At 42.4% G+C, this 15,256-nt stretch overlaps 1 protein-coding gene across 3 annotated transcripts in view; it reads left to right on the plus strand.

The window, feature by feature from the left end:
• Nucleotides 1–15,256, plus strand: part of YEATS2 (YEATS domain containing 2) — a 122,328-nt gene that overhangs the window by 105,042 nt on the left and 2,030 nt on the right. For 2 of the 3 annotated variants that reach the window (XM_077879843.1, XM_077879844.1), the window contains exons 22-30: nt 1,022–1,150; nt 1,866–1,964; nt 6,743–6,845; nt 7,718–7,791; nt 9,546–9,625; nt 10,304–10,505; nt 11,991–12,217; nt 13,040–13,114; nt 13,877–13,950. In XM_077879843.1, the coding sequence (XP_077735969.1) occupies nt 1,022–1,150; nt 1,866–1,964; nt 6,743–6,845; nt 7,718–7,791; nt 9,546–9,625; nt 10,304–10,505; nt 11,991–12,217; nt 13,040–13,114; nt 13,877–13,950 (1,063 nt within the window). Of the gene's footprint in view, nt 1–1,021; nt 1,151–1,865; nt 1,965–6,742; nt 6,846–7,717; nt 7,792–9,545; nt 9,626–10,303; nt 10,506–11,990; nt 12,218–13,039; nt 13,115–13,876; nt 13,951–15,256 lie in introns of those variants that run through there. The other variant, XR_013369385.1, reaches the window with a different exon arrangement.

Consider the following 15,256-nt stretch of genomic DNA (forward strand, 5'->3'; position numbering starts at 1 on the left):
TGCTTCTCTCTTATGTCTCTCATGAATAAATAAATAAAATCTTTAAAAAAAAAAAAAAAAGATGATAGGTGGAGGGGCACCTGACTGACCCAGTCAGTAGAGCCTGCCACTCTTGATCTTTGGGTCATGAATTTGAGCCCCACATTGTGGGTAGAGTTTTACTAAAAAAAAATCATAAGTGGAGAATGATGTTTGGAAAATAAGAGCTGTACAGAGGTAGGAAATTAGAAGGCATGGCAAGTACACACATTTCAAAGTATTTGATCTATAGGGATGATGTGAAGAAGACACAGATAAACTGGGACTGGATTATAAAATGGACTCTGAATACTTTGAAACTAATTTTGGAAATGTTCTATAGGCAGCCAGGAGCCAGAGAAGGTTTTTAGCTAGGAAAAAGACTGTTCTCAATCAGAATATAAAATTTTATATCGGGGATCCCTGGGTGGCTCAGCGGTTTAGCACCTGCCTTTGGCCCAGGGCATGATCCTGGGGTCCCAGGATCAAGTCCCGCATCGGACTCCCTGCATAGAGCCTGCTTCTCCCCCTGCCTGTGTCTCTGCCTTTTCATGTCTCTCATGAATAAATAAAATATTTAAAAAAAAGATCATCTGAAAAAAAATTTTTATATCCAGTTTGTACCTATCAGAGCTATATACAAAGCAAAGAAACTGTCACAGGGAACAAACATGAAAAAGAACTATCATAAAATGTTATTACTGTCGTCTCCACAGTTGGACTTTGGATGACCTTTTCTCTCTCTTTCTTTTTCTTTATTCTGCTTTTCCAAAAATTTCTGTATTACTTTATAATTGCGGGCAAAAATAAATCCTCACTGTCACATCGTTGTTTCATTGTGAAGTCAGCCACATCCCTTGCCTCACGCTTCCAGCTCTTTGTTTATTGAAGGGGTAAATGTCCTAAGAACTTCTACCTGTGAGACAATGTGACTGCTGAAGAGGGCAGGACTTTCAGGAAGCATCTGATCTTCAGCTTGGCCTTATCTTCCAACTTATTTTAGGATTGCTAAAGATTCACTCCAGTCAATCCAATCCCCAGCAGGCTGTCCTGACGATTCCCAGCCAGCTCAAGCCTCTCAGTGTAAATACATCCGGAGGTGTACAGACTATACTGATGCCTGTGAATAAAGGTAAGTCCCCACCGTGGGTTGTGGCGGCCTCCAGGTTTGTGTGGGTGGCCGCCCCTCCCGTGTGACCTGCCGAGTAGCCATCAGTTCTCCTTGGCATTTTGAACTCTGGAGCACCAACTCTCACACTGAAAGTGAACCCCAGATGATCCATTGGTTTCCAAATAGCTCTCCATTTCTTGAGTAGAGGGGAGAACATTTTTAAGCATCTATGAGACTTCCAGGCTAATTGGATTTTATTTTTGTAGTGATGACAAGCCCCCATTTCATAGTTGAAGATAATAGCTCAGTTACCCTGAGCTATTTACTGTCAGTAAACAGCCTACCTTGTCAGATCACTATATTAAATACGGACCTTTTATTTTAAAGAATTTATTTATTTATGTATTTGAGAGAGAGCACAAAGTGGGGTGAGGGACAGAGAGAGAAGCAGACTCTCCACTGTGCAGGGAGTCCAATGTGGGGCTGGATCCCAGGACCCTGAAATCATGACCTGAGTCGAAGGCAGATGCCTCACCGACTAAGCCACTCTGGCTCCCAAATAAGGACCTTTTTAATGTTGTATTGAAATTGTTTTAGCACTGTTCGTCTAAAATGAGGCCACTACCCCGGAGTTAGATATTGTCATTAAAATAATTTCTATATTTCTTACATTCTTTCCCTCTTTTTTGTTCTTTTTGGCGGTTTTTTTTTTTTTTTTTTTTTTTTTGCCTATTAGTGGTTCAGTCATTTTCTGCCAACAAATCACCTGCCATTCTGCCTGTAGCTGCCCCAACTCCAGTTATCCCCAGCTCTGCTCCTGCAGCTGTTACAAAAGGTGGGTAGTTTCTTACGGTATTTTTGCTTGGAAGTTTTATATAAGATATTACTGTAATCTGGGTGCCCTGAATTTCAGCCTCTGTGAATCAGTCACTTCAGAAATCCTTACCAAGTGTTCATAAAGTAGACCTGACACTGAGGGAAACACAGATGTGTAAAGTATTGTTTCTGTCTTCTGAGAACTTATAATCAGGTTGAAGAGAGTTGTAGTAGACAGCAAGCAATGATTGATAAATGCAGGATAAGTGATCTGAAAAATGAATGCTGAAATATTTCAGTCTAGGATATCTGGTCAGGGTTGGTGAGGGCATAGTGGGGTGAAGGACTTTATGGAATGTGGATTATAACCTGGACTTGAGAGTGAAGCATTTTGAGGGAACAGTAGAGACAGACTCAGAGGGCTTGTTTGGGGAAGTAAACCAATTAGGGGGACTCATCCAGGCTGTATAGTTGTGATAAAGGAACTTTAGGTAGGGCCAGGTTTTGGCAGGCTGGCAAGGGGGATATTTCTGACTACTGTGAAGATTGAAATGGTGTTGTGGGTTAGAGCAGCACTTTTGATACCTGTAACATCTTATAATAATGATAGCTACCATATGGTAAGAGCTTCAAGTGTACCAGGCACCAAGCTAGCTGCTTTATATATAGCTTTATATATGTATCACTAATTACCATAGTACTTCAGGATAGCTATTATGCCCATTTTGCAGATGAGGAAACTGAAGTTTGGAGATATTAAAGTATCTACTTCCCAAGTCAAAAAGCACAGTCAGAATTTGAAGTATGTTTGCTTTTTAGGCATGCCAGGTCTTTCACATTAATCTTGAGAAGAGGTGGATTTGTAACTTACAGTGTGACCAACTAAAATGGGGTTTGCAGATTACAGTCCCCTGCCTGTCTTTACATAAAATTTATTGTTACCCAGCCATTCCCATTTATTTACATATTATTTGTGGATGCTTTACCACATAAGACTGCAACTGATAAGTTGCAGTCGAGATCATATGACCCACAGAACCTAAAATATTTACTGATTGGTCTCTTGTAGGAAAAGTTTGCCAACCTCTGATCAAAAGATAGCTGATAAAAGAATTGGTATTAGTCTGGACCAGCATTTCTCCTCAATAGTAATGTTTTATAGGCCTTCCTCATGCAGATTCTGACGCTGTTAATTTTAGGCTGGGGTCAGAGCATCTCTATTTTTATTTTCATTCTGATAAAATTTTGTGTATTGAAATGCAAAGATACTAAGCATACTGTTTGATGAGTTTTGTTATGAACCCATGTAACCCATTTTCCATTGAAGATACAGAAATTTTCATCACCTTGTGCCCCTTCCAGTCAGTTCCCAGCCCCCATAGGCAGCCACTGTTCTGATTTCCCTTATGATAGATCAGTTGTGTCTACTTTTTGACTTCATATGAGTGGAAGCACATGCATTCTTTTATGTCTAGCTTTATTCACCATAATGTTTTTGATATTTCTACATATTGTACCTAAATAGTATTCCACATTGTAGGAATATACCATAATTTATCATTTCTCCTGTTGGGGGACATTAGGGTTGTTTCCAGTTTGGAGTCATATGTACAAGTCTTTGAGAGCATATGTTTTCATTTCTCTAGTAGAATAGCTGTGTCAACCTGGAAAGGCTAATTATATAATTCTGTAGTTTTTTGAGGGCCAGATTAATGTGAGTATACTTGTGCCTATAGAATTGAAGTATATGAACTTTTTCTGATGCCTTCCTTCTGCTTCTTGAAGTCTTGGTATCACTAGGGGTTGGGGGAATATGTATTTACTAACAGTGAAATTAGCAAGGTTATTCAATACAAATCAATTTATACATAAAAAATTTAATTTTTATATAGAAATTAAGTGCTAACCTACTAAACAGTTCTGAAAGAAATTGAAAAGACCTAAATAAATGGAAGGATGTACTATTATAAATATAATAAGTTATAAGTACATTGACCCTTGAACAACACAGATTTGAACTGTGCAGGACCACTTAGAGATTTTTTTCAATACAGTACTTGTAATTGCAATCACTCCTCTTTATGATTCTCTTAATATTTTCTTTTCTCTAACTTATTGTTTCAATGTGGAATATAATATAACATAGAAAAAGTATAGGTTAACTAACCATTTATTTTATCAGTAAGGCTTCTTTCTAGTCAGTAATATGTTATTAATAGTTAAGTTTTTGGGGAATCAAAAGTTTTGCATGGGTTTTTTGACTGCACAGAGATTTGGTGCCTCTAACCCTCGGAGTTGTTCAAGGCCCAACTGTAATTTATTATAAATATGGTAAAAATTATATTAACTTACTGAAAGACCTGATGTGTTATGTATGAGCTCTTCCTCTCAGAAAATTACATACAAAATGAATATAGTGCCAGCCAAAATGCCTACAGTGTTGTGTGTATGTGTGGAAATGGACAAGCTGAGTCTAAAATGTGTGTGGAAATGCAAAGGCCCAGAAGAGCTGAGGCAGTTTTAAAGAACAAAAAGGTAGGGGATTTGGACCATAGATACACATACTATTAAAGCTACAGTGTTGAGATAGTGGTGTGTTCAAGAACAGACACAATAATGGAATAGAAGAGAGAGCCTCAAAATAGACTCACATGTTTATGGTCACTCGATTTATGACATTCAGTAGGGAAGGGATGTCCATTTCCATAAGTAGTGCTGGGTTAATTAGATACATCCATTTGGGAAAACAATGAACCTTACATCATAAACAAAAATTAGAGTTGGATTATGTCTATAATGTCTAAATGTGAAAGGTAAAACAGTGAAACTTTCTAGAAAAGAAGATGAGAATATCTTCATGACTTTGGGCAAAGGTATTTTAAGAGCAAAAAATGTGAACAGGGATCCCTGGGTGGCGCAGCGGTTTAGCACCTGCCTTTGGCCCAGGGCACGATCCTGGAGACCCCGGATCGAATCCCATGTCGGGCTTCCGGTGCATGGAGCCTGCTTCTCCTGCCTGCCTATGTCTCTGCCTTTCTCTCTCTCTCTCTGTGTGACTATCATAAATAAATAAAAATTAAAAAAAAAAAAAAATGTGAACAGACACTGCCCAGAAGAGGGTATCCTAATAGTTCATAAAGATAGGAAAAGTTGTGAAAACTCATTAGTCATCAAGGAAATGCAGATTAAAGCCATAGTAGGATGCCATTAGATTCACCAAAATTTAAAACACTGGCTGTTACCAAGTTCTGGCAAGGATGTAAAGCAGCTGGAACTCGCACTGCAGATGGAACTATAAATTGATACAATCACTTTGGAGAGCAGTTTGGCATTTTCCGATAAACATACATCTGCTCTATGTTCCAGCAAATATACTTCCAGGAAATGCACACATAGGTTCATTCACCAAAAGACATACACAAGAAAAAAAAAACAAAAAACATACACAAGAATGTCCATTGCATTATTTTTTTTTTAATTTTTATTTATTTATGATAGTCACACAGAGAGAGAGAGAGGCAGAGACATAGGCAGAGGGAGAAGCAGGCTCCATGCACCGGGAGCCCGACGTGGGATTTGATCCTGGGTCTCCAGGATCGCGCCCTGGGCCAAAGGCAGGCGCCAAACCGCTGCGCCACCCAGGGATCCCCATTGCATTATTTTTAATAGCTAAAAAGATGCTAGTGCAAAGGTTTATGTACAGTACGGTGAAATTCAGATGGATAAAAAGTGGTTATCTTTGTAGGCAGGAACTGCCAAAAGCACAGGGAGCCTGCTTGAGGACTAGAAATCCTTCCATCTTTGTCATTGTTGTTGTTTTATTTAAGTAATCTCTCTACCCAGCATGGGGCTCAACTCACAACCTTGAGAAAGAGTCCCGTGCTCTTCTGACTGAGCCAGCCAGGCACCCCAAAATACTCTATATCTTGATTGGAGTGGTGTACATGAGTGTATATATGGGCAGTGGAACCATACACTTAATATTTGTGCATTTTATGCAAGTTATGCATCAGTGAAAAGGGGGAGGGATAGAGGAGTAGATCTCATTTATAGACCCTTGTTATATAAGAAAGTACTGAAGGATGTTAAGTATGGAAATGACACTAAAAAGATTTAGGAAAATTTTCTGGTGCTGATGTGCAAGGTGAGTTATAAGGGAAGCTGATGCAAAAGGAGAGAGTGTGTGGTCTTGGCTTTTTGATCAAAGAAAACTGGAAGTACATGCATCTGAGACATTGCTATCTTCCATCAGTAGATCTGGGGAGATTAAAGCCTAATGGGCGTGGCTTGGCTGTTTCCAGGCACAGCAGATCTGATTTTTGCTTTCTGCCTTACATCTCAGAATAGTAAGATAATGCTGAAAGTTGATAAACTTAGCTGGAGAGATGATATCCAAAAGGATACTAGAACTTAGAACAGGCCACTATTGTATTTTAATGTGGCAGTTTGTGTGCACACACACACACACACACACACACACACACACACACGAGTGTGTGTGAGTGAGGGGGCCCTCACCAAGCAGTGTGGCTGGCCCTTTAAGAAATATATACAAAGCCACTGTATTGCCTGTCCTTGTCCTGAGCCTAGAGGCGCTCCCCCTGAGTGCCAGGGTAACAGTTCTTCCCTTGTCTGCTGGTCCTGTGATGATGGGCACCATCTCAGTCCCCCACCCCTGCTGCAGCTGGGGTGGCATGCCCTCACTGAGTTTCAGTGGAAGAGCTTTTGTTTCTGCCTTCGCGTGTCCTTCCGTCATTGAAGGCTGACAGCTCTCTTCTTATTGCTCTTCCCTTGTAGTAAAGACTGAACCAGAGACGCCTGGGCCAGGCTGCCCCTCTCAGGAGGCTCAGACAGCAGTGAAAACAGAAGAAAGTTCTGAGCTGGGAAACTATGTCATTAAGTAATTATTTCGATCCTTTCTAAGGGGGTTATGCTTTTGCTGTTTTACATGGTACTTTTTTAAAACCCATACCTGTGATGGCCGAGTAGAGTGTGTGTATGGAAGCAAGCCCCTTGGTTGGTGGAAACCCTCCGCTCGTGTTCAGTGAGCAGGTGTTAGCGCTTGATGCACAGCCCAGGGTCTTCATGTAACACCTGAATATCACCAGTGGGCAGCATGACTTGGCACTTCCGATGCCTCACATGGTACAGATCTCCCTCCAGTGGAGCTTAAAAACATGTACTTTCTTTGCTGAATCTTTGAGCATCAGATTTCTCATGGTGTAATTCTCAGATATGTCTACAGTTTACATCTGAGTATCCACACACCTGCCTAATCACAATTGCCTTTTCATGGGCCATACATACTCACTGCTTCTATAAATACTTCATGAGGTTTTCTAACTTCCAAGTTGGGAACCCACCTCTGACCCACTCCATGTATTTTGAAGTATGTCAGATTATTGGAGATAATGGAAACTCAGCCGCTTTGACACGATAGGTAACAACATGAACTGTAATAAACCTAAGAGTAGGAATTTGCATATAGAAGTGTTCTGTTCTAGTGGCAATCAACTGCAAAAAGATATGTGACTATTTAATTTTAAACTATAGATAGAATGATATTTGCATAATTTGCCATTCCTGGAGTCTCATCTGGGTTATGTTTACAAGGCAGTGGAAAAAAAGACATGCCCAATATAATTGGTTAAATTTTAATTCCCTTGGAAAGAGGGGACTATATACATGAATTTGTGTGTGTGTGTGTGTGTGTGTGTGGCTAGAAACTGCTGTAATTATTACCTTAATATTCTTTTCATTTATCCTTCTCAGGATAGACCATTTAGAGACTATCCAGCAACTCTTAACAGCGGTGGTAAAGAAGATCCCCTTAATCACTGCAAAAAGTAAGACAATTACACTGAATATATGGATGCATTTTTTTAAAAAAACTTTTTATTTATTTGAGAGGGAGGGGCAGACTCCCACTGAGCACGGAGCCCAATGCAGGGCTCAATCTCAGGACCCAGAAATCAAGACCTGAGCTGAAGGGCAGACACTTAACCATCTGAGTCACCCAGGCACCCCTATATGGATGCATTTTTAAAGCTGTGAACTACTTGGGATATTGAGTCAACTTTAACCCTTTGTGTTATAAATTAATACTAATGTGGTAGTTACCTTTGGAGGTTTTAGTTAGAACTATAGCTCATTTGCAAGATTTTCAAATTCACAGTATCTTGGTCAACCAGTTGGTCTTTTACTGTTTTCACTGCATTTGATCTGTGGAAGAAATTTTTTACATATTTTGGTGTATGTAAATTGTAAATCTATTGCATATGCAATTAAAACTGCATTAGTCTTTAATGGAAATTAATAAGGAAAGAAATTAGAAATTGCCTACAATGTGCGAGACTCTGCAGGCTGAGTATTTTTACAGTCTTTTGTGGGATAGGTGGTATCATCTCCCATTTTACAGATGAGAAAAATGAGAATAAGCAAGGTTAAGTAACTTGCTCAAGATCACTAGCTATGATGAGGAAGGTTACTAACCTAGGTCTGTTTGAGTCCAAAACCATTAATGTTCTATCGCTCACTATCTCTCACTTGAAAGTTGAAATGCAGGATTATCAAGACTTCCAGCAGTGATGTCAGCTCTGTCATTATCCACTGTCAGCAAGACTCAAACACTTGCTTCTCAGCCTCAGTTGTTTTGACAAAACCAAACTGCCTTTAGGGTGCAAAAAGGCAGTACCTGTTGATACTTAGGTGTATGCTCTTGAGCGATGACTACAAACATTTACCAGGAAGGGATGATGCACATTATCATATTACATTCATGGGAGTATGAGAACGATAAGCCAAGTATAGACTACCCTGCTTGTTTTTTTCTGACAACAGAGAAATGATCTTTTTTCTCCTTGGTTGAAGTAGGGTCATTCTGAGGTAGTTCAAAGTAAACTTTCGGGGATGTTTTCCTAGCCCAGCAGAAAGAAATTTTAAAATCTCTGTATTGTATTATTTAGATACAAATAGAGAATATTAGAGCTGGAAGGCGAATCAGAAAACCATCTTCCCGACAGTCTAGTTTTATAGATCAGAGAACTGAAGCCCAAAGAGGTGCTTTAGGTCACGTGGCACCACTTAGCAAGCTAACGGCAAGGCCAGGCCTAGGTCTCAGAGCTGCTACCTCTAGTGGGTGCCATTTGCACTACTTTTTTTAATAGGTAGGGGTCTACTGCCATGAAACTTGCTCTGCCAAATAAGCTGATTTCCCAGAGGGGGTGTTATTTTGAATACACACTTCCCTTTTAAGGAGAAGCCCTCTGTGTTAAACCTCAAGTGAGCTTGTCTGGTAAGGAACATATGTCCAATAAACCGGTCTAAAGAAACTTTCAGACATACTTCGAGCAAATAAGATTTGATTTCAGGGACACCTGGGTGGCTCAGTGGTTGAGCGCCTGTCTTTGGCTCGGTGTGATCCCGAGGTCCTGGGATCGTGTCCCACATCGGGCTCCCTGCATGGAGCCTGCTTCTCCCTCTGCCTGTGTCTCTGCCTCTCTCTGTCTCATGAATAAATAAATAAAATCTTATTTTAAAAAAAGATTTGATTTCAGTCATAACAACTTTGTTCAGAGTTTGCTGGGTATGTTCATTCTAGGTGAAGATGCCAGCTGTTTTTCTGCAAAGTCTGTGGAGCAGTATTATGGCTGGAACATTGGGAAAAGGAGAGCTGCTGAGGTAATCTCGTTTGTTCAAGAGGCTGCCACTGAGCCTGAAAGACAGTAACCAGAACACACATGCATGCTGGCTACTTCCATAAACCTCATCTTACAGAGCAGTGATAAAATTTACAGCATATTTTATTAAATATTTAATGGTGGAATTTATTCCTCCATTTAAAATCTCATTCTTCAGACACAGGTAGCTAGCCTTTGAAAAGTCTACTATTACGTCCTGCAGTGGTAAAAAATTTCTAAACATCTTTTATGATTTTCATTCGATATATTAAAACGAAATGAAGTAGTTGTTGAGTACTCATAGTGTGGCAGCTACTGTGTCAGGTGGTGGGGTTTTAGGAGAAAGTGGCAGGTCTGAAGGCATGCTGAGGAAGCTGTGAGAAGGTCAGTGTGATAGGTTTGCTGGGGAATGGGATATTGGAGACCACAGGTTGAGACCAGCTAGAAAACCTAGGCCAGACCTAGGAGTGTTACTAGGCCAGCTGGAAAACCTAGGCCAGTGTTACTTCATAAATACCAGGTAGAAGTTCCTTTACTTCTTTTTTACAGCTTTTTAAAAACACAGTGAGGTTTTTAATAAAAAAATTCTGACAAGTTAGCATGGTCATTTACAGTTGGGTGATTTATTTGAACACACTGCTAAATTGAAATTGATGATTTCAAAAAATTTTGTTTTAAGTGGCAAAGAGCAATGACAATGCGAAAAGTCTTACAAGAAATCTTAGAGAAGAATCCAAGATTCCACCACCTGACTCCTCTTAAAACCAAGCACATCGCTCACTGGTGTCGCTGCCACGGCTACACCCCACCCGACCCCGAGACTCTGAGGAGCGACAGCGACTCTATTGAGGATGTGTTGACGCAGATCGACAGTGAGCCAGGTACCCCCTCGGTGGGCGCCCTGAGCACCGTCAGCAGCCTGGGAGGGGTTTGTGTGGCGCACGCTCCCATCTCTTCAGCTTCCACGGTTCTGGGACCACGTATGCCCCACAGGACTGGGAGACCAGGAGCCTTTGCTCACCTGTAGATGCATGTCTACACTCCCCACCCCCACGGCCCGAGTACAGCCCTGCACAACTCTTTGTGCCTGGGTGTCTCCAGCATTGTGTTCCAACCTGTGGCATATAACAGGCGCACAGTTTTTCAGTGGTCCCCCTCCTTGACATCATTTCTTCTTTCAAGGCTTTCCTAGTCCCCTCCTTTCCTCTAGGCAGAACTGATTTCTCCTTCCTTTGCGACCTTATAACCCCTCATAGACACGTCTACCCAATCTCCTTGAAGATGGAGGCGCGGTCTCATCTGTTACTTTATCCCCAGACCTAGCTAGGCAGTATGCAACCCAGCGTTGGAGACACAAATGAAAACTAATAATGTTGCCAATAAGATGAATTGCTTGATGGTGAAGAAACACAGTTGGGCTATATGGGGTAGGAGCAGGGCATGAAGGAGAATATTTTGCATTTCACCTTAAAAAATAAGGGTCATTTCCTCCTCCCAACCCTACGTTTGTAGAAAAGCAGAAGCTCCACCTCCCAATGTGAGGGAGCCTGTAGCACAGGGAGAGTGTGTGGCAGTGGGGGGTCCTTAACGATAAGCACAAGTCCCATTTTCTCCATGAAGCTTTCTTGAGAGCCCTCGTGCAGGATGACCACTCTTTTCTCTGAAATCCAGCAGCACCCAATATTAGAACCTTGACAGTTTGTCAGAAATAAATACCTAAGTTCTTTGGAGGACAGAGGCCATGTCGGTTACCTCCGTGCCTCCTCGGTAGCCCGTGTGAAGCACAGTACCTCACACACCCTAGCTTTCCATTACTCTGACTGACTGGTTTGTAAGTGCCCAGTCAGTGACACAGAAGCCGGGAGCTTCTGTCACCAGCCTGCCTGCGTACCCTGGAGCCCATCTTGCACCTCGGGTGGACTTCGCTTCCTCGTCCGTAAACTGAAAAGGATGCACCGCATGATTCCCAGGTCCCCTGCTGGTTCAGAAGGTCTAGTCTTTTGCTAGACTTTGTACAAATCAGCTTATTGAAGATGCACAGTTTGTTAACGGTGTTGTTACCAGTACTTGCCTCTGTATGACAGCTTCAGGCATGGCCGAGTTTTTGGTGGCAAAGTCAGAATTACATACTGTCTGTTTTGTCTTAGATTGCAGTTACATCACATATATATTAACATAAGATGCCTGTCTCCTGAATTACTAGTTCTCACAGTTACAGAGCCATAGAATTCTAGAGCTGGTAAGAGAGTTAGCTCCCTTGATACTTGTCCCTTCTCCTCTGGGTCTCAGACTGTTGGTCTTAACGAGATAGGCAGGCCTTTCCTTTGGCCAGCAAGCTGTCATAAGACCGATCGCCTCTCATTTAGAGTGCCCGTCGTCATTCTCCTCTGCCGACAACCTCTGCCGGAAACTGGAGGACCTGCAGCAGTTTCAGAAAAGAGAGCCAGAGAATGAAGAGGAGGTGGACATCCTCAACCTGCCAGAGCCGTTAAAGATCAACATCAAAAAGGAACAGGAAGAGAAACAGGAAGAAATGAAGTTCTATCTGCCACCAACCCTGGGGTCTGAATTCATTGGTGACATCACACAGAAGGTAGGGGGATGGCCTCTGGTGTTTCTTGGTCACAAGCCAGGTTTGAGATGCTGATGCATAGAGCCTCAGCCTTAGAGACCAACCTCAGTCCTTCCTGGTGAAGTAATGGTGTGAGTTTCTTCTGCCTCATGAGCTTGGGGTGTGCTCCCTGGGCATCCCCTTAGAACTGTTAATGTGAGAAGGTGCCTTGGTGGCCATGGAACTGAAGCAGGCAGCTAGAGAGAGACCGTTTCCACTTTTCATTTTTGTTCTCGTTGGCCTCCGTGGAAGCGGCTCTCCTTTCCCATGAAGCGCATGTCCTGATATTGCCAAGTCACACCTGAGAGGGCGAGGCTCCCCTGACGTTATTAGAGCTCCCGGGTGCCCTGCCTGTGCTGGAGCTTGGACAGCTGCTTGGGACAGAAAGGCGGAAGGTGGTGTTCTTTCATTTACAGGAGAAAATGCAGAATGGGGTGAGTCACAGTTTCCAAGTGTATCTTCACCACCTTTTACAAACAGGGCCTGAAGTTGGATTCCATGCTTTCCGGTGTGTTGATCCCACTATCAGAATTCCTGCAAATCCTGACCATGTTCTTCATGAAGGAGATTTGGGGGTGAAAGCGGGATTGTAATAGCATATTTAACAGCCACTCAGAAACAAAGAAAGGATGATGTGTTCTTCCAGTTATATTTTTTGTTACTTCCCCTGAGTTTTGTCCAGAATGCTTACAGAGTTGTTATTCTTCAATTGGACATCTCTTTGGGTATCCGAGAAGTGTGCTTGTTTGGAGAGAGGTGGTTTTTAGCGTAGAAATGGGAACAAATGGCTTTCTTCTTTTCCAGATTGGGATCACCCTGCAGCCTGTGGCACTTTACAAGAACGTGTATGCATCGGTGGTGGAGGACATGATTTTAAAGGTGGGTGCCTGTTGGCAGCAGAGGGCCAAGCTGTGTCTCCAGGGGCTGAAGCACTGAGGTGCCAGCTGTGGGCAGGATGGTCTGGGTCCCAGGCAATTTTGGGTAAGGGACAAGGGCAATGAAATGGAACAGAGATAATAAGTGTTAAGATTTTTTCGTCTTATTGAGGCTTACTGTGTTTTTCCTTCTGATTTTTGAATGAACTAAATCATAGGTCATCTGAATGTTAAAGCATCCACAAGAGTTTCTGTGCTGTTGGCACTCTAACAGTACTTTCTAGTGCCTTTGAAAGCAGACTGAGATGAGAGTGCTCTCATTGCTTTAGGAGATGACATAAGCAAGGCCTTGGGTTTTCTCCACTTGTCATAACAACAGAGAAACAGCCACAGCTGTCCCACCCCTGGGCGAGAGAGGCTCATGGACTAGCTTCCTTAGCCTGTCTGATCCTAGCTCTGCAAGCTCCTTTCCTGGTGGGACTTCTCCCACAGCACAGATAACTCACAAATAGCCCTCAACCTGTTTTCCTTAAAAACGCCATCTGAATAATGAATGTTACCCCCGTTCATAATTTCTCAGAATTATGGCCATTTTTCTGACCTGATATTTTTTGTCTATAATTTGGACCTTTATTTTTTCCTTAAGGACTTATGATCTTTAGATACAGTTGTTTCCAAAGTTTTGTGTATGGGATGGGGTCAGATGTGTCTCTTCTCATAGCAGGCCCGTGGCCATCTTCGAGAGTAACCCCATCTTGTCTCGTAGGCCACGGAGCAGCTGGTGAATGACATCCTGAGGCAGGCTTTGGCAGTTGGATACCAGACAGCATCTCACAACAGGTACTAATACCTCCCTAGTCAGGGGTAGTAGGCTTACAGATACTTCCTGACAGGTTAGACGCCCATGAAGGGGTCTTCTACTTAATCCAGTTGGAGATGGAGGGGTCAGTGCTTGGGACATGGGGTCGGCTTGGTCATTTTGAGACTCATGGTTGTAAACGCTCAGCTCTGTCCAGAGGTCTGTATGTTCCTAGTCACCCCTCCAGACACAGCGTTCATTAGGACTGTTATGCTACAGGGTTGAACAAATACCAGCTCTTTGCAATTAAAGATAATATTGTCCATGATGTATCAGATGTTGGGGTCAAACATTGCATACATTACTTGATTTGTTTTTCATTGGAAAACTCTAAACCGCTTTGTAGAAGTCAGGAAACCAGGCTCTGAAAGTTCTGTTGCCTGGCTTTCCCAGCCTTTGTGTGATAGAACTTAGACACCCACTCAGACCTCATTAGCTCTAAAGCCCACCGGCTCACCTCTGCTTTGCTGCCTCCCTAATTATCACTGGTCGGGACACTGAGTTTTGCCTTTTTCCTAGGCCCCAAGGAATGGCAGACAGGTTATTTCTTTGTTCCACATCCTGGCATTCTTTTCAGAGGAAACAAGTATTTTATCCACTTTATCCCAGTATGCTTAAAGCCTGTCATAAGTTTGCAAAATTGTATCAAAAGTGTCTGAGGACATAAAAAGGCTTAAATCAGAGGACTACGAGGTCAGACTTCACGGTATTAGAATATATCAACAGGGGGATCCCTGGGTGGCTCAGCGGTTTAGCGCCTGCCTTTGGCCCTGGGCGTGATCCTGGAGTCCCGGGATCGAGTCCCACGTCGGGATCCCTGCATGGAGCCTGCTTCTCCCTCTGCCTGTGTCTCTGCCTCTCTCTTTCTGTGCCTCTCATGATTGAATAAATAAATAGAATCCTTTTAAACTATATATATATATATATCAACAGAAGACATCTTTAAGAAAGAAGGAAAAGGAAACAGGAATTCTAAGAATGCTCTTGTCCTGCGTGAAATGCAAGAGTGGGCTGAGCACCTTCTGTGGCCCCTGCTCACCGCTGTCCTGGCTGTAGAGATAGAGTAGCTGGGGTGCTCTTGATAAGAACACTTAACCTCACTGGCCAGACAGACGGAATCGTGGTCTTGCAGTTCTGTAGCCCTTGAACTCAGTCCAGTGAGACTGAATTACGAAAACATTGTGCTGTTTTGCTGTCCAGTTTACTTCCTTTCTCTTTTCTCAATCCTGAGAGTCTTTTTTCTTTGTTGTTCAACTGAGTTCTTGAAATCCATCTCATGCCTGTGAC

The sequence above is a fragment of the Canis aureus genome, chromosome 31 (assembly GCF_053574225.1).
Source record: "Canis aureus isolate CA01 chromosome 31, VMU_Caureus_v.1.0, whole genome shotgun sequence".
NCBI lineage: Eukaryota > Metazoa > Chordata > Mammalia > Carnivora > Canidae > Canis > Canis aureus.